This window comes from Panthera leo, chromosome A3 (genome assembly GCF_018350215.1).
Source record: "Panthera leo isolate Ple1 chromosome A3, P.leo_Ple1_pat1.1, whole genome shotgun sequence".
In the NCBI taxonomy this organism is placed as follows: domain Eukaryota; kingdom Metazoa; phylum Chordata; class Mammalia; order Carnivora; family Felidae; genus Panthera; species Panthera leo.
Genome location: NC_056681.1, coordinates 30,076,638 through 30,100,701, shown reverse-complemented (window position 1 = coordinate 30,100,701; position 24,064 = coordinate 30,076,638). Strand labels below are relative to the sequence as shown.

The window sequence follows — 24,064 nt, the reverse complement described above, 5'->3', positions numbered from 1 at the left end:
AAATCAAATATTTTATAAATGTATCTGATCTATAATTGGATAGTGTTAGACGTTACCAAAGTGAAATTGTATTGACTAGAGCCTACAGCTCAACCTCTATGGGGCCAAACAACCTAAATAAATCCCTGGGTGCCACCTAAGATTCCCATTACCTTGGTGTATTCACGCTGCATAATCCTCTCCCCTTGAGTGCGGGTGGGCCTGACCTAATCAGGTGAACACTTTTAAGAAGGTCCTGAGGTCAGTCAGGAAAAGTCAGAAAAAGTTGAAGCTTCAGTAGACAAATCTCTATTTTTGGTCTAAAATTTTTATTTTCTTTTTTTTATTTAAAAAAAATTTTTTTTTTAACGTTTATTTATTTTGGGGACAGAGAGAGACAGAGCATGAACGGGGGAGGGACAGAGAGAGAGGGAGACACAGAATCGGAAGCAGGCTCCAGGCTCTGAGCCATCAGCCCAGAGCCCAACGCGGGGGCTCGAACTCATGGACCGCGAGATCGTGACCTGAGCTGAAGTTGGACGCTTAACCGACTGAGCCACCCAGGCGCCCCTAAAATTTTTATTTTCAAATGTTATAGAAATGGAATCATACAGTATACAAATTGCTAAGCCTCCCCCCACCTCAGCAAAATTTCCTTGGGATTCATCCAAATTATTGTATCGATAGTTTATTTCTTTTTATTGCTATTACATATGTATATGTATTGCATACATATACGTATGATATGTATGTAGCACAGTGTGGCCATTAACCTGCTGAAGAATATTTGGGTAGTTTCTAGTTGGGGCTATTATGAGTAACGCTGCTGAATATTGCTGCACAGGTGCTATAAACATGGGTGTACAGGTGTCTGTGTAATCACCGGTTTTCATTTCTCTGGGATAAATGCCCAGGAACGCAAATGCTGGGTTGTATACTAAGTGCAAGTTTAGTTTGATAAGAAGATGCCAAACTACTTTCCGGAGTGGCTATACCATCTTACTTTCCCACCAGCAATGTATGTGTGATCCAATTTCTTTGTATTCTCTCAAGCATTCGGTGTTCTCACTATTTTGATAGGTATGTGGTGATGTCTCATTGTGGTTTTAATTTGCATTTCTTTAGTGGCTTCTGAATCTGCGTATCTCATGTCCTTATTTGCCGTAACGTATAATCTACTTGATGAACTGTCTCTTCACATCTTTTGTTCATTTTTAAATTAGAGCACTTCTTTTTTAAAGTGTTGAGTTTTGAGAACTGTTATAGTCTAGATACAAGTGCTTTGTTAGAAATATGATTTGCAAATATTTTCTCCCAGTATGTAGCTTACTGTTTCATCCTCTTGCCAGGGTCTTACTACATAGAGCAAAAGCTTTTGGTCTTGATGTGGTCCAATTTATCAATTTCTTCCTTTATGGGTCATGTTTTTGTTGTCAAATCTAGAAATCTTTTGCCCAGACTTAGGATATAAAGTTCTTCTTCAAGGGGCGCCTGAGTGGGTCAGTCGATTAAGCGTCCGACTTTGGTTCAGGTCATGATCTTGTGGTTCATGAGTTGGAGCCCCGAGTCGGGGTCTGTGCTGACAGCTCAGAGCCTGGAGCCTGCTTTGGATTCTGTGTCTCTATTTTTTCTCTTCCCGTGCTTAATAACTCCTGGAGATAACACACTGCAGTTGTGCTAGTGGTTACAGTATTTGGAGATAAAATTAATATTTTTTAATGTTTATTTTTTTGGGGGGGGGGGGGGGGGAGAGAGAGAGAGAGAGAGAGAGAGAGAGAGAGAGAGAGAGAGAATGAACCCCAAGCAGGCTCTGCACTGACAGTGCAGAGCCCGACCACTACACAGCCCGATGCAGGGCTCTATCTCACAAACAGTGAGATCATAACCTGAGCTGAAATCAAGAGTTGAACACTTAACCGACTGAGCCACCCAAGAGTCCCTAAAATTAATATTTTTGACTAGAAGGATCTAATGATGAGTCCACAGAAACTGAACGTGGACACATCATTAAGATGTAATCAAAAATGGCCAGATGACTCCAGTTAACATTTCTGAAACAGCGATCACATTATTTCAAAATCCTTACTCTGTAGATAAGTGTCTTTTAATTTTTTCCCCTTAAATACTTTCATTTATCTTGGGAAGGGGCCTCTGAGGGGGAGGGTGCTATCTCTTTAGCTAGCAGAGTAGCGTGCCTGTTATCCTCACACACCCTATTTTTGAGGACACCGTAGCCATGCTTCATGGGCGGTCAGAGCTGCGTACAGCAGTCTTGCCCTTTGATATCCTGGGACTCTGTCAAGTGAACCAGAGAAACAGCCCTTTGCAGCATGGCAGAGCCCCCAAAGTTCCGGGATTTACCTCCACTTCAATAATATTGAATGTTTTTTAGCATGAGAATGTGTTATAACATTTGAATTAATTTGGACTACACTTTGGCTTTGGAGAGGAATCATTTCAAATAGACACAGGTACTTTTTATTAACTTCTTATTCTTGCTATCTTAAATTCCTTACTGTGTTTAACGGCACACTTGCCAAAATACTTAGCATGTTAAAAAAAAAAAAAAAGCAGGCTTTTGATTTTTTTGTTTTTTTGTTTTTTTTTAAACAGCTTCAGATTGAAGCTGAGAGTTACCATAAACAAGTTGAGTGGCAGGCCTGGTATGCTGTGTCTTGTTACATAAAGCTATTGCCAGAATCTCAGTAAATATAACATTTAAAAAATTTGTCTTTGTATATTCATAACAAATAACGACAAGTGAGAATTACATTATGCTCTTCCTGTATCATATTTTACTAAGATTTCACACTTCATTATCTACTGCTGAATTGTTTAATAGTAATGTTACATGGAAATGATAGATCATTTTTACTTTATATTTTTATATAATGAGGTAACATGAAATATAATTTGATGTACAATTTTGCCTGTTACAGAGGGTGTGCTAATTATAGTGGCATATGCACAAAACATTTTGACATGACAAGAGGCTGAATAAGTAGCCACTTTACTTAGGAAAAAAAAGGTATGATCTATAATGAGCTGATTTTGTGTAAGATGTGAGGTTTAGATCAAAGTTCATTTATTTGTCTGTTGTTGCCCAATTGTTCCAGCGGTACTTATTTGAAAAGGCTATCCTTCCTCCACTGAATTAATTGTCTTTGTTTCTTTGTTAAAAATCGTATCGACATATTTACGTGGTTCTGTTTCAGGGTTCTTTATTCTATTCCTTGATCTGTCTATCCCTCCACCAACAACCACAAAGTCTTGATTACTGTAACTAAACAATAAACCTTAACATTATATACAGTGATTCCTCCCACTTTATTCCTCTTTTTCACACTTGTTACAGCTATTGGAGACTCTCTGCCTTTTTGTATAAACTTTAGATTAAGTTTATCTATATTTACCAAAAAAAAAAAAAAAAAGTCTTGCTGTGATATTTAAAACTTTTTAAAATTAGGGTAAAACCTACATAAGGTAAAATTTACCATTTTAACTTTTTTTTTTATTTAAAAAAAAATTTTTTTTTTTTAATGTTTATTTATTTTTGAGACAGGGAGAGACAGAGCATGAACAGGGGAGGGTCAGAGAGAGGGAGACACAGAATATGAAGCAGGCTCCAGGCTCTGAGCTGTCAGCACAGAGCCCAACGCGGGGCTCAAACTCACGGACCGTGAGATCATGACCTGAGCCGAAGTCGGCCGCCCAACCGACTGAGCCACCCAGGCGCCCCATTAACTTTTTTTTTTTTTTAATGCTTATTTATTTATTTTTGAGAGAGAGAGCACAAGCAGGGGAGGGGCAGAGAAAGAGAGGGAGACACAGAATCCGAAGCAGGCTCCAGGCTCCCAGCTGTCAGCACAGAGCCCGATGTGGGGCATGAACCCACAAACCGTGAAATCGTGACCTGAGCCAAAGTTGGACGCTTAACCAACTGAGCCACCCAGGTACTCCCCATTTTATTTTCTTTATTTATTTAATTAAAAAAAAATTTTTCATGTTTATTTTTGAGAGAGACAGAGACAGAAGATGAGTGGGTTAGGGGCAGAGAGAGAGGGAGACACAGAATCTGAAGCAGGCTCCCTCTGAGCTGTCAGCACAGAGCTCTGCGCAGAGCTCGAACTCACAAATGGTGAGATCATGACCTGAGCCGAAGTCGGACACTCAACCGACTGAGCCACCCAGGCACCCCCAGGTGCTCTCCATTTTAAGCATTTTTAAGTGTATGATTCAGTACTCTTTTTTATTTATTTTATTATGATTTTTTTAACATTATTATTGAGAGACAGAGAGACACAGAGTGTGAGCAGGGGAGGGGTAGAGAGAGGGGGAGACACAGAATCTGAAGTAGGCTCCAGGCTCTGAGCTGTCAGCACAGAGCCCGACGCAGGGCTCAAACTCACAAACTGTGAGATCATGACCTGAGCCGAAGGTTGTGGCTTAACCAACTGAGCCACCCAGGCGCCCTGATTCAGTACTCTTAAGCAGAGATGCTGCAAAAATTAGATAAGAGGATAGTGTGAGTAACTTTATGTCTATACATCTGAAAAAAATTAAATAAATAATAACTAGGAAAAATTATTTTAAATGACTCAAACAGAAAGGGAAAAGCCAAAATATCCTATAACTTTTAAAGAAGCTGAAACAACAGTTTAAAAAAATCTCCACAAATAAAACACCAAAATCTCATGATTTTACAGGAGAGATCTATCAGGTACTCAAGGGTCATAGAATTCTAATCTTATATGATCTCTTCCAGAAAGAAGAAAAAATCAATTTATAATTACTAATGGTTAGTTTAACCTTGATATACACATCTAACAAGGAAAGCAAAAGGAAATTGGACGAATGGTGGTGTCATTCACTGAGAAAAGAGGCCTGGGGTTTGGGGCTGAGGTCATAGGAATGACTATGTGCGAAAGGCAGGAGCTTGTGATTGTCCAGGTAGAGATGTCTAGGCAGCCACCAAGAATATTGGTCTGGAGCTCAAGTATAAGCTGGGCTGGAGACAGCACTGAGAATCACCAATACAGAGAATCCCATAAGTCTTACAGGTGGGATGGAATTACCCCGGGAAACTGTATGGGATGTGACTGATTCGCAGACAACCCCAATATTTAAGGAAGGAGATTCCCTGGAGACTGGCCAGAGAATCAGGGAAAGAAAGGACCAGGAAGGCCAGAAAGACAGTGACTCAAACCACTCTGTGAGCAAGAGAGCAGTGAGGAGACTGAAGAATTCAGTGACTGGCATCTGCTAAGACAGGACAGTTTCAGGATGTGGTGAGGGAAGGAGGCACTGCTGTGTGGGCTGATGGATGAGTAGATAAGAGGAAGCACAGATAGGGAGCCAACACTATGAGAAGGCTGGCCAAGGAGGGAAGCAGACAGTGTCTAAGAGCAACGGGAAAAGCCGATTAGAGGATGAGCACATTGGTAGACCACTAGACAGAAAAAGGAAAGTGGTTGGTGAGAAAAAAAACCACAACACAGAACCTATCCTCACATTCCAGGAAGGAGAAGATTGCTCTGTAGTCACAGTCCCAAGGCATGGACACAAAATCACCACAAGTCCTTTTCAAACACATCGTCACTGATCAGTGACGACTTGCTTCTGAGAGTCGGTGAACGGCCACAGACCAGTCCTGTGACTGTGCTTCGATGGCTAAAGGTGAACCAGCGCTTGGAAGTCCACCCAGCCCTGAATTCCACACAGGGGGTAAAAGAGAAAAGTATGGAGGCAAGGCACTTGAGGACAGTGGCAGATGATAAAGAGCAAAAATGAGGTCACGGGTCTTGGATAAGAGGGAGTCTACTGGTCACCCAAGAACAGAGAAAACGATCAAGGTTGATAACATTGGTGGCAGCAGCAGGTGACATGCTTTCAGGTCACATACACAAAAAATCTGAGGTGTGGAGCGGCTACACGATCTGTCTAGGAGCAAGCCAGGACGCATCCCCCTGTCCGACTGCAGGGCCTGTGCTCTTACAGGCAACCTTGTGCTGCCACCCAATGCTATCTTCCTTTAAACTCTGCCCGCATTTGTGGCATCTTTCTGTATGGCACATCCCACACTCTGGCTCTCGCTGGTTAGAAGTGTGTTTATTTCATTTATACCCACCTTCCCCCAGAACCGAAGCTCTATAGGCTTTTACATGGCAAGTGCTCATCGAAGAAATGAATACAGCTGTAGTTACCGAACGTGTTATGTGCCGAGTTGCTTTCAAGAGCGTGGATCATTTCCCTTCTCAAGTGACTGAAGCCATCCCCACCACACCTTCTTTACGGTGCTCAGGTGTTCACGTTCCTTTGCCACAGAGACTACAAAGGCAAAGCTATACTGTGCACCTCATTTACCTCAAGTTCCAAATTAGTGGATTTAGCCTCCACTGAAGAGATTTCACTATGTCTGCAGGTTGAGACCAAAAAGCACTTCTTACCTGAATTTTGATGGGCCAGGTGAAATTACTGACATAGACGAAGAAAGTGATATTTGGATGGTTGCGAAAATCAAATTTCTCATTAGAGAAGCTATCTTTGTACTCCTTAATGTTGGTTTTTGAAACAACAGGCATCTCTTCTCCAGCCTGGGTTCCAGCTGTCAGGAAGAAAAGAATGAAATACAAGAGCCCCATTTTTTTTTCTTTTTTTGGGCAGAATCTGTCCTCATTAATAATGACAGTTTAGCATTTACTTAACACTCACTATGTTCCAGGAATAGCCTTTAAGAGCACAATCTCCTTTAGTTCTAACAACTCTTATTATTCTCATTTATAGATCAGGAAACTGAGGTTCAGAGAAATTTAGTAACTTGGCTCAGGTCACACAGCCAGCAAGAAGCAGAGGTGAGATTTGCAGCAGGAAGGCAGATACACAATGCTGTGCCCTTAACCAGAATGCTTTGCAGGGGTCTCGGGACTCCTCAGCACTGAAACGATGGCATGCAGTTGTGAAAATACAGATACCACTGGAATCCTGCTGACAAGCAATGGCCCTCACTCTGCACGTTAACACTTCAACTGCTTTACGTTTCCCCTTTATACCTGTTTGTCAGTACTCTTGATCCCCCATATCAGGGACAGAGTCACCTCTCCCTTCCTAACTAGCAGTGACCTCATGTCTCAACAGCAGCAGGGAGAAAGGAGCTCTAGGGAATCACTCCGTCCCTTCTGTTATCAGCTACAACTGTATTTAAATCCCCTCAATCTGGCATAAACTTATCCTCTTCCCAAATAGCCCTTCAATATTCCATATTCTCCCTTAGCCAGGAATTCTAGTATCTACAAAGACTCAAAAAACAGATTTTTTTTCCCCATGTCTGCATTAAATACTGTGACTGGAGCCCAGGTTTTTGGGTCCTCATTAAGAGAATCATTGAAAAGCATTCACATGCTCACAGATGTTGCCCTTCTCCCAAGGCTCTCATAATTCCGACTTTTTCTTAGAAGTGTCTCCTCACCGCAAGTTTCTAAACCTTCTCTGAATTCTATACAATCTTTTAAAACGTGATAAGCATGTCTTAAGATAGATAGCATATCTTTTAAGATATGATAAACATAATACATACAAAGGTTACGTTTAGGGGTGCCTGGGTGGCTCAGTTGGTTGAGCATCCGACTTCAGCTCAGGTCATGATCTCACAGTCCGTGAGTTCGAGCCCCGCGTCAGGCTCTGTGCTGACAGCTCAGAGCCTGGAGCCTGCTTCGGATTCTGTGTCTCCCTCTCTCTCTCGCCCTCCCCTGCTCAAGGTAGTGTTTCAAGCACTACCTTGACTACTTTGTTTATTATGTCATTTCATCCTCACCATGTTCTGCACAGCTAGGTGTTTTAATCATCCCTTGTATACACGAGAAACTGGCTCAGAAAGCTGAATTTGCCTAATCGCACAGTGCAGCATAGTAACAGGCAGAGTTCAAACCCAGATCTGCCAAGCTACGTTCATAAGCACTACATCAGGCCCACCTGTTACTTCTTCAGATTTTCTTTAGTGAATCGTAGCAAGGTAAACAGGCTAGCAAACACTATGCTCTGAGAGCTTGATTTAATTCCCAAAGTATATTTCCCCTTACTTACTAAGATCTCATTCTATTTAAAATATTTCCATTTCTTGCAACTCTGAGTCATTTCCATATTGTCCTTCTGAAGCATGGATGGGGAGGTGACGGGAGTGCCAGAGCAGTGGCTACAGCAATGCTATTAAAGCTGGTAGCAGGGCAGGGGTGGTGAGCACGTACTGAGTCTGACACCGTGCTAGGCGCTGGCACGTATAACCTAAGTTCATCTACACAGCAGTTCTAGGAGGTAAGTATCGTTATCTTCTCTTTACGACAACCCTAAGGTTTAGAGAGGGGTTTGGACACTTGGTTCAAGGTCTCCCAGGTAGTAAGTGGCAAAAGTGGGTTTCAAACCCATCTGTCTGTCCCCAGCGCCCCCTTTCTCAACAACTACATCACTTTTCTCAATCTGCTACTTCCACTTCAAAGGTCTTCTCTAGGTATGTCTTTACCTGAGAAGCTGGCGGCCCAGGTGATGTTGAGGTTGAAGTTTTTGGAGGCATTGATGAACATGTCCAAATCCCTGTTTTGCTGATGAGAGGTGCGAACAGTTAGAAAATTAATTATAACGGTTTCCAGATTTTGAAAGAAAACAGTAATCAAATTTTATTACTCTCAATTTTCTTCATTACAAAACATATTTTACGATGTCTTAAAAGAAACTCACACTTATAAAATATGAGTTAACATTTCTAACCAGTTTTCCCAAATAAATTTCATTTCTCTCCCTTAAAAGTATATATAATTTAATGCTTTATCATATGCCTAACTCTATGAAAAAGTATCTTTTAAAAAACCCCTCACCAGAGCACAATGTCTTAAATCATATGGCCTATGTTAAGGGAAGCAGCGTCGTAAGGATCATCTAGGTAGTTGGGCTCCAAATGTCTGGAGAGCTCACACCAATACATAAACACTTAACAGTTTATGTGTATTTATAAATTAAACCTACATACTTCTGAGCTGATAGATTACATATATTGTGAAGTTCTCCAAAATGGAAATGGCTTTTAAAAAAAGCATATAAAATTGAAATAAACTAACTTAAAAAAATACTTTGTGTCCATTCGGGATTTGAAAAAACATTTTTCTCTCACTAAAAAAAATCAAGAGAAATATGACTGAATATTCCTCATTAGTTTTGAAATCCCTTTACCACTTAAAGACAACTATTTGAAGAGCTAGGTTATTTTGATCCTTGATTTTAATGACTGAAAAAGACATCTCTGAGAAATGTGCTGAGCCAATGGGAAGAAGTGCACTGTTGGCTACAATGGGTAAACTGATGCTAATTTTAAGTTTTCACTGAAATTTGACGAATAAATCTCTTTCTTGTGGTCAAAGAGTTGTTTTTGCAAGTGAATCAGATGTCATATTTTTAAATTTTGTAAATGGATCCAATCCTGCTGAAATTCTGTATCTTGAAAGATCAAAAAACAAGTCAGATCGGTAAGATTTGTAATGGTCTTTACAGCACAAAATCACAACAATGGAAACATTTCCAAACAGTCATTTTCAAAATGTGATCTCCAATCCAGAAGTTTCTCTTGCAAAGCAGTTATTTACCTTCTCATTTACTGATATAACCTGTTGTCCTCTTGCAGGGGACAGCTCAAGTGTTTATGTTTATTGGAAGCACACTACTAATAATTACTTCTTTTGGAAAGGATCAATAAACTTGAAATCCTAGTGCTTTTATAAAAGACAGAACATACACATTGGATAATTCTATTAAATATTCTGTCATAAGATAAACAGGGAACTCCAGAGAGGTTAAAAGATTTTCGTAGCTCCTCACCTCATCAAGAAGTATTACGAGGAGTCTTGTTTATTTAAAATAAAATCAACAACATCAATCACATCCTGAAAGACATCCTTCAACCACTTGCTGAGGAATAAGGTATTAAACAAATTTCATGTGTGGTACTTTGGTATAACCTTATCTTAAAACCTTTTTTTTTTTAAATACCAGTCACCAGAGCCATTCAAATGATACGACATACAGTGTGTCCACAGAATATTTTCATTAAGGTTACTTATTGTTTTTACTTAAAAAGAAATTCACTCATTGGAATAGATTTTCTCTAGTTCATTTTTCTTTAAATTTACCATTAAAATGGAATATAAAAAATAAATCTTACTTTCATTTCATTATATAATAAACATCCCACACTCTGGATTTTATTCTACTACTAATTTATTTATTTTTTTTTAATTTACTAATGTTAACAATGTTTGTTAACAAAGGAATATAAATGGGCCTACTGTCATATTATCCTCTGTGTATTATTTGTTATGTTTATTGTGACAGGAATTTTGTGACTGTAAATGGCTTTGTGTATGTTGATGAGAAATAAGAAAGTTTAAAGTTTAAAGTTTAAAACGAGGTTCCTAAATAATTTATCATCAAGTTTACTGAAATTTCATTACGTACTGGACTGGCCATTGAATGACTTTATATTTCATTGAAAAAAATCATATAGGTGTGCCTTCATGTTCTAAATGCTTCACTTTTAAATGTAGTGCTATGTTGGCTCCCTCTACCCCTAGGTAGTACCTTATGGCAGGCTGTGGTTCATCATTAATGAAAGAAGATATAAACCCACATTTCAAACAACAGTCTTAATAATTTCAATGATTTCTGGTCAACTTCTTGTTGGACTCGATTGCACCTTCACCAGTTTTATCTCCTACTGAGGCTAACAACTTATTCTAGGCATGGAAGCGTCACCTCTGCCATTGTCCTCGTATCACTGGCATTCATTTCAATCTGCAGTCCGTCTTGAGGGTACTTGTTAAGCGTCTGGTCCATTTTAAGAAATAAATCTGGGCCTTGCCATGCGCCCCTCTAACGGGGAGCTCCCCTTGCAGTCTGCTCTCCTTTCCTGTATGGGGATGCAATGGGTTGATGGGCAAACCAAGTATGTGTGGAGTCAGTGTCAGCCTGTGTATCAGATCCTGACAAATCTTAACAACGTCACTCTTGTCTTTGAGATGGAGAGGAGATAAAATGTAGATCCTAACATTTCTTTCCTGCACCTCTAAACAGTCCTGCGTACTCCACTTTGGAGACCATGCTAATGCCGTGCTTCTATCCATAAGGATCAAGAAAAAGAGTCACATGAATTCAAAACAAAGCAAGAAAACTTTTAAAATCTTACTTCATCAGGTGTCGCCACAAAATTGATGGCTGTGTAATAGCGGTCATCTTCCTGGGATAGGCTAAAGGTGAACTGATAGTCAATAAGAAGAGTATCTATAGAAAGAAAGAAATGTATATTCAAAAATTAAAACAAAACAGAACAAGTCTTTAGAGATACAGACTGATTTTCTTATAAATATTCAACAGCCAGGAAACACTTTTAGCTCACTTATAACTGGGAACTAGGAAGCTTTTCAAAGGAAATAAAGTCTGTGGGCAGTATTGTTTTATTTGGAATAACCTATCAAACTCTCCTTGTATCATGATCCTGGCTGAGACTTTAGGCTCCAACCTCACTCACCTACAAATATTAATTGTACATCTATTACATGCTAGGTTTTGCTTAAAGATACACAGCTATAAATTAATGATATAAAAGGAATCGAGACTCCATGGAAAAATAGGCTGATTCCAGGTCTGGAGCAAGGAATATGTGCCTTGACTATCTTATTCGAGAAAGCAAGAAAGCATTCAAACACTAAAGTGATGTAGCAAAAGAACATGCCTTTAGAGAGAAACTAATGGCCAAAGATGGTATAATTTTTTTTTCCTAGTCCAAAAAAGGTGGTTTTATTAAAACATGGGGACAGGACCCATGGGCAGAAAGAGCTAGCTGCCCAAGATGGTAGAATTTAATTCTAAAAAGTCTATTGTACAACTCAACAACCTGATTTAAAAATGAACAGAGGACTTGAATGGATACTTCTCCCAAGAAGATATTCAAAATGGCCAGTAAGCACATGAAAATAAGTTCAACATCATTAATCGCTAGGAAAATACAAATCAAAACCACAATGAGATACCACCTCACGCACAGTAAGATGGCTACTACAAAAAAAAGAAAAGAAAAGAAAAGAAAAGAAAAGAAAAGAACAAGGGTTGGTGAGGATGTGGAAAAACTGGAAACCTTGTGGGAATGTGAAATGGTGCAGCTAACGTGGAAAACAGTATGGTAGTTTCTCGAAAAATTAAAAGTAGAATTACCAAATGATCCAGCAATTCTACCCAAAGAGTTGAAAGTAGGATCTTGAAGTGATATTTGTACACCATGTTCATAGCAGCCAAACAGATCATGGCTATAATTCACAATAGCCAAAAGATGGAAGCAACCCAAAGGTCCGTCAACAGTATACATAAAGTGGAATATTAAAAAGGAAGGAAATTCTGACATATACTACAACCTGGAACAATCTTGAAGACACTATGCCAAACGAAATAAGCCAACCACAGAAGACAGATACTGTATGATTCCACTTATATGAGATGCCTAGAGCAGTCAACATTATAGAAACAGAAAACAGAATGGTGACTGCCAGGAGCCAGAAGAAGAGGGAAACGGAGAGTTGTTGTTAAGTTTATTTTTTACTGTTTAAGAAACTGCCAAATGGTTTGCCAGAGTGCCTACACCATTTTATATCCCATAAAGAATGCATGCATGAAGGTTCCAGTTTCCCATAGCATTGCTAAAACTTGGCACTGGGTATTGGCTTTGTTTTCCAAGATAGATACGTTGTAATGTACCAGATTACAAAAAATTCACTGATATGGTTTCGAGTTCCACATTTAACTGATCTTTAAGAAATAACCAGTTGTCTAGTTTTGGTATGGTATCAAAGGATAGTATCCATAATTAACTGAAAGGGTTATTAAAATACTCTACTCCTTTCCAACTCTATCTGGTGAGGCCAGGTTTTTCTTAATGTACTCTAACCAAAGAGGTGTATTCAACAGACTGAATGTAGAGCAGAGGTGAAAATCCAGTCATCTATTAAGTCACAGTACTGACTTTTGATTCTAGTCATTCTAGGGGTGTGCCTCACTGTGGTTTTAATACACATACCCCAGATGTGTGATGTTACTAAGTCTTTTGTTCATGTTGGCCAACTGTCTTCTTTGGTGAAATGTCTATTTCAAATCATTCCTTGTTTTCAACTTGAATTGTCTCCTCATTTAGTTGTAAAAGTGTTGTTGTTTTTTTAATATATTCTGGATACAAGCTCCTTATCAAATACATAATTTGCAAACATTTTTTCTTCTCTGTGGCTTTTTACTTTTTAATGGTATTCTTTTAAATACAAGTTTCAACTTTTGATAAAGTCCCAATAAATAATTTTTTCTTTCAGGGTGCCTGGGTGGCTCAGTCGGTTGAGCACCTGACTTCAGCTCAAGTCATGATCTCACGGTTTGTGAGTTTGAGCCCCACCTTGGGCTCTGTGCTGACGGCTCAGGGCTTGGAGCCTGCTTGGGATTCTGTGCCTCCTTCTCTCTCTGCCTCTCCCCCACTCATGCTCTCTTTCAAAAATAAATAAAAATTTTTAAAATTTTTAAAAATTGTATTTATGAATTGTGCTTTGAGAATCATATCTAAGAATTCTTTCCCCTACACAAAGTTATGAAGTTTTTCTCATTTCTTCTAAAAGAGATATATGTGTATATATTTACATATATTATATACACACATACAATGTATATCTATATGTGTATATATATATGTGTGTGTGTCACATTTATAGGTTCCAGGTGGACATGAATTTTGAGTGGATGCTATTCAATCCAGGAAAACAGGTACAAAATTAGAGTGGATATGCGAAAACGTTACTCCGTTTCTCTGGTTCTGTAACTGTGCCTACTATGTGGATTTTCCTATAGAAAGAAAATACATTTACCCATAAGAACCTGGCCCCTTTGCCAGATTTACCTTTCACTGTAAGTTAATCATTAAATATTTTATTTATTAGTTCCTAAAGAGGTAATTAACATAAATGTAGTAAATGTGATAGAATAGAAACACATCAAATTAGGACCCACCTCCATGATATTCTTAAAGCACTTACCATTCTCAACCCATGTTAAAGTATGAAGTTTTATTGATCTATTTGGCCTTTAAACAAATATGAATTGTGAAAACACTTACAATAGCATGTTCCTTTGAGAGGGTTTCCCTGGTATCGATTTTCTACTTCACATCTAGGAGGATAAAAATGAAGATTATTTTCTATTGCTAGGTAAAACAAAATCTACATTCATTTTAAAATCAAGCAGATCCTTTCATATAAAACTAAACTGAAAACAAGTCTGAGTCTGTACAATTACATTCTTCACTGTTACTCAGATCAGGGAGCTTGATGAGAGTCTGTGTTCAGGTTCAGTAGTGATGGCCCAGCAGTTCACACCACCGCCAACGAATAAACATTTGCCAAAGTGCAGGAGACAAATCCAAATATAATAAACCTAGATCCTTGGTTTTTTGAAAACACATAAAAAACACATTTTTACTTTTGTGTGGACTAAATATTCCTCTAAGACTGAAGTTAAAATATTTTTCAAATATTCATTTCTCACTTCCTTCCTCTTGTCCCTGAATAAAACTGATCCTGTTCTGTAAAAATAAGCAGGCAAAGGCTAAACACTGAGAATCACATTTATTTATTTATTTGTTTTTTTGTTTGTTAAACCCTTGAACGTGGTTCACCAGTCTGAAGAAAAAAATAAAGTCTAATAAAAAAGAAATCATTACTCCTCCACTGAAATACACAAATATCATTTATGAACATCAGCAAAACCCAATCTCCCACTTCACAAGGTCATTCATACTGGCAGGCCCAGCAGCTAAGAGCTATAAGAAAGGGAGGAAAGCTTGGGTCAAGCACTCTTCTCAGACAAATAATACGGGATATTGTGTCCTTTGATCCCAGGTGATTCTTAGCTCTTGCTTGTATCTAAATCTCTTCAATAGGGGTGCCTGGGTGGCTCAGTCAGTTAAGTGTCCGACTTCGGGTCAAGTCATGGTTCGTGAGTTTGAGCCCCGTGTTGGGCTCTGTGCTGACAGCTCAGAGCCTGGGACCTGCTTTGCATTCTGTGTCTCTCTCTCTCTGCCCCTCCCCTACTCACACACTCTCTCTCTCTCAAAAATAAATAAACATAAAAAACAAATAAATAAAATCTCTTGAAGACAAAGTCTTTTACTGGACCTATACCTCATTTCATTATTGTACACCTGAGAAAAGGAGTCGTTAATTTTGTTCTATTATATTTTTCTGTTTAAAGGAGCCTAGATCACAAGGCTAAACTTAATCTTTGATTAAACATTTCTTCACATACTAGCTTTAAGGCATCATGAAACCAGTAAATATGCACAGCAGTGTGAACTATAAAATGCAGACAGAGCAATTCTTTCCTTGAACATCACCAGCAAGGTCTGGGTCACTGGTGACATTACTACTGTTCTTTGGGGAAAAAAGTTCACCAATGATGTATTTGTATCAGCTCAATGCTGTGATACTACTATGCATTTCTCTCACTTAAGTCTCTTCTTGAGAACGAGTCAACCTGGAACACATGTTTTATGAGGTTTTCTGGGGAGGCAGACAGGTATATACTTGTTGGGGAATAATCTCTTGTTTCAACTCACCAGGACACTAAAAACAATTATTGCTAGTCCCACTATTGATGAACAGGAAATGTGAGGCTCGGCTTGGTTAAGTGATTTGTCTCAAGAGCACCCTGCTCAGTGGAGGCTCAGCCAGGGCTAAAGCTCCATGTCTGTCTGACGCTGTCTGCATCCTCATGGATGGGAACCCCAGACTCTTCCTTGGAAGATGTCTGACATACTTCACCAAGGAAAATGCTAGAATAAGGAGGGATGGGTTAAAGCCCTGAGGATCAGCTCTACTATCAGACAACCAAAATGCTAAATAAAACACTGTCCTGGAATACCAGTTCTTCTAAATTTCTTGGGAAAGGGTGTAATCCCTGGATGTGACAAAAACTGAGTAGCCACTGAGGTGAAAAAATGAATCTAAGTCAGGAACCCAGGAAATGTCAGTGTCACTCAAACATAAAATGTGAACTAAAGAACCATTAAGGAACTGCTGCTGAACCTACGACCTCTTCAGTATGGAGGCTGACCAAATTAGACCTGTCTGAAGTAGACAGGGCGAACTTCCAAATCCATCAACCCGGGGATCCCCCAGAGCCCATGACAACAGGCTGTCAGTCAATGACTCCAGGTGTGGCCTGTGGCAGGGGCCCGAGGGTGTGGTACTCACAGCTGGCACTCGTCCCCCTTGACGCCCTTGGTGGTACAGAAGCACTTGCCCGTGTTGGTGTTACAGAGCGACGCATGCCCATTGCACTTGCACGCTGGGGGAAGGAAAAGGAATGGAGGTCACAACTGGCTTAAGAGATGACTACTATCACAGACTTTTCCTAAAACACGTAATTTTATCTGGATTGGATTTGATAGGAAAGACAGACGAAAATGAAAGCATTTAAAGGATAAGATTCAAGTTTTTCAGCTAATGATTTATCTCAAATAATGTAAAGGCAACATTAAAAGAACCAAAATCCAAGGACAGGAGGAAAGAGAATGCTGGTTCCCACTGCCATCTGAAGCAACCATTTTGATCTATTTTGATCTTTTTGATAGATGGATTGTCACTACTATGACTCATTCATTCAGTAAATATTTGTGAAGCATCTCCAGTATGGCGCTGGGTGTGGGGACACAGACACAGTCCCTGCCCCCACGGAGATGCTCTGAGCAATGACAGCCCCTGAGGGGAGGCTTGGTCTGGCCGCTCAGCCTCAGCTGAGGTGCCTGCTCCACAAAGGCTACGTTTCAAATCCTAACAGGGCTCAGAACTGGGGTGAAATTGCAATGGCAGGTCAGGGGCCCCGCAAGGCTCACTACCCTGGCTTCCACTTTAGCCTCTGCAGAAGACAACTCCTGTCACCTCTTCTTCCAGCCATCAACAAATCACCTTCTTCATCCAACGCATAAGTGTGAGCCAGGACACATTTTATACATGGGATGAAACAAGCCTTTCGCTCAATACCTTTTCACTTTACACCTTGTTTTTCTGTAAATAAATTAAAGGCATTAGGGCTGAGGACAGGTGTACTTAAAATAAATCCTGTGAAGAAAAAAATCGCCCAAAGAAACTCATGAAACTGAATAGGGCAGCGGTTAAGAGGATGGATGCTGGAGTCAGAAGCATGAGTGTTCTGCTCTTGGCCCTGCTGGGTACAGAGAGGAGTGGGGTGTGTTAGCAAGAAGCTCAGGCCTGACGTCAGGCTGCCTGGGCATGAGTTCATTCTCCCGCACTTAGCTCCTCTGTAAGGAGGAGCTCCTCTGGGCATGCTATTTACCTTCTCTAGGCCTCACTTTCCTTGTCTATGCAATGGGGATGAGAACAGTATCCACCTCACAGGCTAGCTGCAAGGATGATGGGAGGTAATACATGAATGAGACACGGTAAGCATTCAATATATCATGGCCACTGTCCTTCACTCAGGACTACACAATTCTAAGAGGAAAACATTACAAACTTGGTGCCACTCACAGTATTTTAAGAATCATGCTGTTATAGATTGCAGCTCTGAAAAAGAAATCTAGCTCTAAATTCTGGACAAGTGAACTCAAGCCCCACAAATGCCTCAGAGGATGTCATTTTTCTAAATGGCAGCTGCAGAAATGGGGATGGTGGCACCTGGAGGCACAAGCAGGCCCAGCAGTCAGTCCCATGTCCTGGATGTGGTTCCCCGCATGGCCACAAGCCACAGTGAGCTTTTAGGCAGAATGTATGGTCTTGAAGATGATAAAGGTGCCCGAGGTCTGGTGCCTGAGGGGGCCTCAGGCACAGCGTCTTGTGTACATTCCCCAGTAATGCCAGGTACTCTGACTGCTATTGAACAGATGAAGCCCAGTCATAATGAGGAGGGAAAATATGTTTACTAAATACCTTTTAATCTGAGCAAGAATTTTCTACTTAAGAGTGGTGGGAAAGGGCAGTAGGAGGGTACTAATAACTGCCCACATCTACTGAACGCCCTGCTCTGATCACTTTCACCTCAACCCCACCCTATTCTCCCCATTTTACAGATGAGGAGACTGACCCCTGAGAGGTGAAGGGATGTATGGCTAAAATGCCAGCTCTCTCCTGGTTGCTCTGGCATCAGATTCTCAAGGGCTGTGCTAAGGAGTTTGGAGGTGGGATTTGGGAAGTGAGCAAAGATTTTCCTTTCCTATTTACTTTCCTGCTCAGAACCTGAAGGGTCTTCCCAATGCAAACAAGAACAAGCCAAAAAGCAGTTCATCATTTTAAATCCTTAAAATATACTAGAAGTGCTGAGGAGTCCTGCATCTGGTTAAAACCCTGTGTGTGGTTTTTGGGACCTGACCACAGCCCATGACCCAGGTTTACCTCACTGGCCTCCTGCACTGGCCTGGGTGGCAGTCTCTGAAGGGAGCTGCCAGCAGGGTCTCAGCCCCCACCCTGTCCCACCCCCAGTAGGCCACACTCTCACATGTCTGCATTTCTAGCTCAGGTGCCTGCATTCCCTCATCTCTTTATCTGACGTCTGGGGCAGACCTTCTTGCCTCTGCTGAGCCTCCTCAGGGGGAAGAAGGGGGTAGCCCTGAAGACACTGCCTCCGAGTTCAGTAAGGTCCCTGGCACTTTCCCACTCCCCTCCCATGCTCAGGGTCCCTTACAGGCTTCTGCTGGAGCCTGCTGTTAGGGGCTCTCCCCACCTCTGTGCTGATCCACCTGACGGTCATCCAGCATTCACTCCAGGGGGCTGGAAACGGAGCGAGGGGACTCAGAGCTTTCCCGGTTTCAGGTTTAAGCCTTTTGCTTTACCCTCACAGTGAATGATTAAAGGCTTAACTCTTCCATTTTTGGCTTGTTGCTTTAACCAGCTACTCAGACACTTGGCAGCCTTGCTCACTCCCTCCCACGTTCAGCTGAGCTCCTGACAAGTATGACAAAGAAATGCAGTATCCAAAACCAAGTGGCTTTTTTCCTCCTAGATATTCAAGTCAAACAGAAGCACTGTGTTCTGCCTGCTTTGCAGTCAGTAACCCCGAGGGACGTGACTCACGCTGACATCTTCCCCCGTTTGTGGGATCCCCGTAGAAGCCAGATATGCAGGTCTCGCAGTGCTTGCCTGTGGTCAGGTTCTCACACTTCTCACAGATGCTCTGATTAATGCATTTGCTGTGCCCGTTGCACTGGCAAGCTGAAAGAAAAAGAATCTGAAGGGGCCTGTCCCATGGTAGAATAGGGTGGAGTCAGTTCCACGAGATTTACTTGCAACTGTCTTTTATTACCTTATTACCTCTAAATGCAAAATCATTAAAACTGGCCCACTAAAAACTAGTTTGAGAAATGAGATCAAAACATCCATATATGGCTAGTCCAGGAAATCAGAAATATACCACAGCAAGGTGAAAGTCTACAGCCATTAAAAAAATAATTTGCTCAAAAATAAATAAATAAATAAATAAAAAATAAATAAATAAATAAAAATAATTTGCTCTTGTTTGTAAAATAATGTATGTTCACGAGAGTAAGTGTGAAGAACATAAGGAAGGGAGGAAAATCATAATCAACTGCACAACCCAGAGATCACTGTGCACATTTGGAATTTTAGTTTCAGTATTTTTTCTGTACAGTTTAACACAGTTTGTGCTCATATTAACACTCAATTTTGATTTTTTTAAATTTATAGCACGGTTACTTTACGTTATTTCATCTATCATAAACCATAAAAAATTTCTTAATGCTTATTTATTTATTTGTGTGTGAGAGACAGAGAGAGAGCTTGCAAGCAGGGAGGGGCAGAGAGAGAGGGAGACACAGAATCCGAAGCAGGTTCCAGGCTCTGAGCTGTCAGCAATTTTTCTCTTTTAGAAAAATAACCACTTTATATATAAAAACATTTCCACAAGTGGAGTTAGTAAGATTCTTGATGCATATAGGACTTTACAACTAGAAAGGTATATAAAACCTGGGCCTCTCAGGACTGCTGTTCACTGCAGATTCCAGTGGGGCCATCCACAGAGTGCATAACCTGTACCACTACAGATGGAAGATCTCATTCTGCAAGTCTGTCTTTTCCCCTCCAGCTCTACTGAGATACTACTGTGTAAGGAGCACAATGCATTGATTTGATACACTTATATATCACTAAATGATTACTACGGTAATGTTAGCCTTGCCTCATATCACATAATTACTATTGCTTTTTTGTGGTGAAAACATTTAAGGTTTACTTTTTAGCAACCTTTGCAGATCTCTCTTGGTTGACCAACGTGATACAGGTTTTCACCATCTCGGCAACCTTCCACAGTCTTGCATCAGTTCTGTTTACCCACCTCTTTTCTAATCCCTGCAGGTATTTGACTTGTCCTATACAGACTGCAGCTGAAAAACTTAAAAATGACTCTATCAGTTAGGAATGCACCAAGAATACTTGGTGTGGGATATACATGTTGTTCCTGTTAAGGTGAACAACTGTATAGGTGTCAAAAGGGCAAAGTACGACACACACACAAAATGTAATACCTAAAACCATTTACCAATAAAAATCTGTGTTCTAGTTCAAGATAAAAAGACTGAACAAATGTTTCTCTCTCTCTCTCTCTCTTCCCCTTCAAAATCCCACTGAAAGTACAGAAAAAAAATGTAAAAACAAGCATAAATCAATCAGAGTATGGGATAAGAAGAAAAAGTGCTATCAGAAGTGTATTGAGAGATACTTCCGAAATACTGAACAATTTCTAGAAATTACAAAACAGATAGTGTCAGGTATCTAATAGAAAAAGGGGAGTTGAGACATTCTGTCTCCTAATGTAGAAGGTGGGGACAGGGAAAGTTACTAGATGCACTTGACCAACTGACACTTGAAAAATCCAACTGAGGCTGGGAGACAGAGCAGGCTTTGGGAGAGTGGCAAACAGCAGGAAGTATCTCGTGACCAGCTCTGTGTCTGTTCAACCTCACACAACATACAAAAATAAACCCAAAATGGATTGTGGACTTAAACAGAAGAAAAAATCTATGAAACTTTAAAAAAGAAAACACAGGGGGTGCCTGGGTGGCTTAGTCATGTCCAACTTCGGCTCAGGTCATGATCTCACTGTTCATGAGTTCGAACCCCGCATCGGGCTCTGTGCCGACGGCTCAGAGCCTGGAGCCTGCTTCAGACTCTGTTTCCCTCTCTCTCATCCCCTCCCCCGCTCACGCTCTGTCTCTGTTTCTTGGGAAAATAAACATTTAAAAATTTTATTAAAAAAAAAATAAAAAAGAAAACATAGGAGGAGCACCTGAGTGGCTGAGTTGGTTGAGTCTGACTCTTGATTTCGGCCCAGGTCATGATCTCACAGTTGATGGGACTGAGTCGCGCATCAGGCTGATTCTCTCTTGAGTATCAATTCTCCGCTTCAGATTCTCTCTCTCCCTCTCTCTCTGCCCCTCCCTCCCCCCAGTGCATCACTCACTTTCTCTCTCTCGAAATAAATAAACAAACATGAAAAAAAAGAAAACAGGAGTAAATCTCTGTGATCTTGGGTTAGTTAGGCACTGATTTCTTACAGTACCAAAAGCACATGGGATAAAAGAAAACACTGATACACTGAACTCACAAAATTTAAAACTTGTATATTTCAAAAGATTCCACCAAAAAAGTAAAAAGAAACCCACAGAATGGAAGAAAATATTTGCAAATCATATACTCAGTAAGGAACTTGTATCTAGAATTCACAAAGAATTTTACATGTCCATAAGAAAAAGACAAATAATGCAATTTAAAAATGGGCAAAGAATTTGAATAGACATTTCTCCTAAGAAGATGCAAATGGCCTGTAAGATGCTCAACTTCATCAGTCATGAGAGAAATGCAAATCAAAACCAGTGAGATACTGTTTCTCACATGCTAGAATATCTGCAATCAAAAAACGGACACAGGCATTGATGAGCATGGGGAGAAAGCTCAACCTTTTCAGACTTCTAGTGAGAATGGAAAATGGTGCCACTACTTTGGAAAACCCCGTGCCCATTATTCCTCATTCCCACTCCCAGCCCTAGTCAACAGTTAACCTATTTTTTTTCTCCGTATATTTGCTCTTTTTTGGCCATCTCATATAAATGGTATCATAATAATAAACAGTCTTGAATCTGACTGGTTTTACGGAGCATGCTTTTGAGGCTCATCCATGTCACAGAATATAGTACTCTGCTCCTTTTTGTTGCCTAATAGTATTCCATCATATGGATGTATCACATTTTGTTTATCCATTCGCCAGCTGACAGACACTGGGTTGTTTCCACTTTTGTCTATTATGAATAATGCTGCTATGAGCATTCACCGCAAGTTTTTGGGTAGACATATGTTTTTAATTCTCTTGGGTATATATTGGGCCATATGACAACTCTATGTTTAACTTTTTGAGGAACTGCCAAACGGTTTTCCAAAGTGGCCGCACCATTTTACATTCCTTCCAGCAATGTGTGAGGGTTCCAATTTCTTGAATGTTGTTGAGCATCTTTTCATGTGCTTATTGGCCATTTGTGTATCTTCTTTGGAGAAATGTCTATTTCAATCTTTTGCCCATTTCATAATTGGGTTCTTTTTTTTTTTTTTTTACTGTTGAGTTTTAAGAGTTCTTTATGTATTCTGGACTTTAGACTCTTACCAGATACTGTATATGATTTGCAAATATTCTCTCCCATTCTGTGGGTTGCCATTTCACCTCATATATTCCTGATATTAACAAAAATGCACAGATTTAAATATTTCATGAATTAAACTAGTAGATAAGAAACAGAATTATAGATCCTTTGACCTCTTAGAGAGGAAAAAAGGAACACAGGAAATTTGTTTGGTAGACAAAAAAAAAAAAAAAAAAACTGGTTTCTTATTTTACATTTTCCTGCTCTTTTCCTTGCCTGAGAATGACTTCTTTATATCCTTTGCCCACTTTTTCTGTTGAGCTTACACATTTTTTTCTTCCTGGAGGACAGAGGTTTACATACTCTGGATGATAATCTTTATACTGCAGATATTTTCCCCCAGCCTATTTCTTGCCTTTTACTGTTACTTAGGGTGGTCTTTCCCTTACAGAAGTCCTCATTGCCCTGTTGTCAGTGGCACCGTGTGTCAGACTCTTGGAGAAGTTCTTACCCACTAACCTCCTCGGGTCTTTGCACCTAACCTCTCCCAGCTGTTCTGGAGGCCCATCAGCACATTCTTGAGTATTTACTGACAGTCTGAATCAAAGGCCAATTTCTCAGGGTTGATTTCTCAGGACACCCTTCCCAACTCATGGTCTATTCCTTCTTGACCAACCACTGGAAGGAAGGGGGAGGAAGGGAACAGAGGGAGAGGGGGAGGGAGAGCAGGCAGGCAGGCTTAATTTTTCCTCTTGCCAGGGATAGGGACCCTTCCCTCCCCCTTCTCCCTTTTCTTAGAGCACTTCAAGGAAACCTATTTTTACAAATCCTTTCTCTTCTCCTTTAACATGTATATGTATGTAAACCTTTTCAAAAACCTAAATAAACCTCTTATCAGCACAACAATCAGAGGAATTTTTTCTTAAGGGCCTGGGAGCCATCACTTTGAAATGTAAACATCAAGGAAGCCAGCACCCTACCTCCCTGTCACTTTGGGAATTTAGTCTGGGTGCATTAGTGCCACACTGTAACCAGCTGCTTGCTATAAAGATATAAGTAGCTTATATGCCTATTTAAAAAGGCGAGCTTTCTCAGGGCACCCGGGTGGCTCAGTCGGTTAAGCGTCCGACCTCGGCTCAGGTCATGACCTCACGGTTTGTGAGTTCGAGCCCCGCATTAGGCTCTGTGCTGACAGCTCAGAGCCTGGAGCCTGCTTCAGATTCTGTGTCTTCCTCTCTCTCTGACCCTCCCCCACTCACACTCTGTCTCTCTCTGGAGACTAAGTAAACATTAAAAAAAAAAAAAAAAAAAGGTGAGATTTCTCGTGGTTTTTGCAATCTCATTAGTGGATTGCCTCCGAGGTGTACC

General features: G+C 40.4%; 1 protein-coding gene across 8 annotated transcripts in view; it reads right to left on the bottom strand.

Annotated features, from left to right (window-relative positions):
• The window catches only part of ATRN (attractin), a 158,007-nt gene that overhangs the window by 44,103 nt on the left and 89,840 nt on the right, over positions 1-24,064 (bottom strand). For all 8 annotated transcript variants that reach the window (XM_042931504.1, XM_042931497.1, XM_042931498.1 and 5 more), the window contains exons 19-24: positions 19,125-19,262; positions 16,290-16,383; positions 14,156-14,208; positions 11,201-11,295; positions 8,492-8,570; positions 6,426-6,583 (exon numbers count right to left, since the gene is read on the bottom strand). In XM_042931504.1, the coding sequence (XP_042787438.1) occupies positions 6,426-6,583; positions 8,492-8,570; positions 11,201-11,295; positions 14,156-14,208; positions 16,290-16,383; positions 19,125-19,262 (617 nt within the window). The remainder of the gene's footprint in view (positions 1-6,425; positions 6,584-8,491; positions 8,571-11,200; positions 11,296-14,155; positions 14,209-16,289; positions 16,384-19,124; positions 19,263-24,064) is intronic.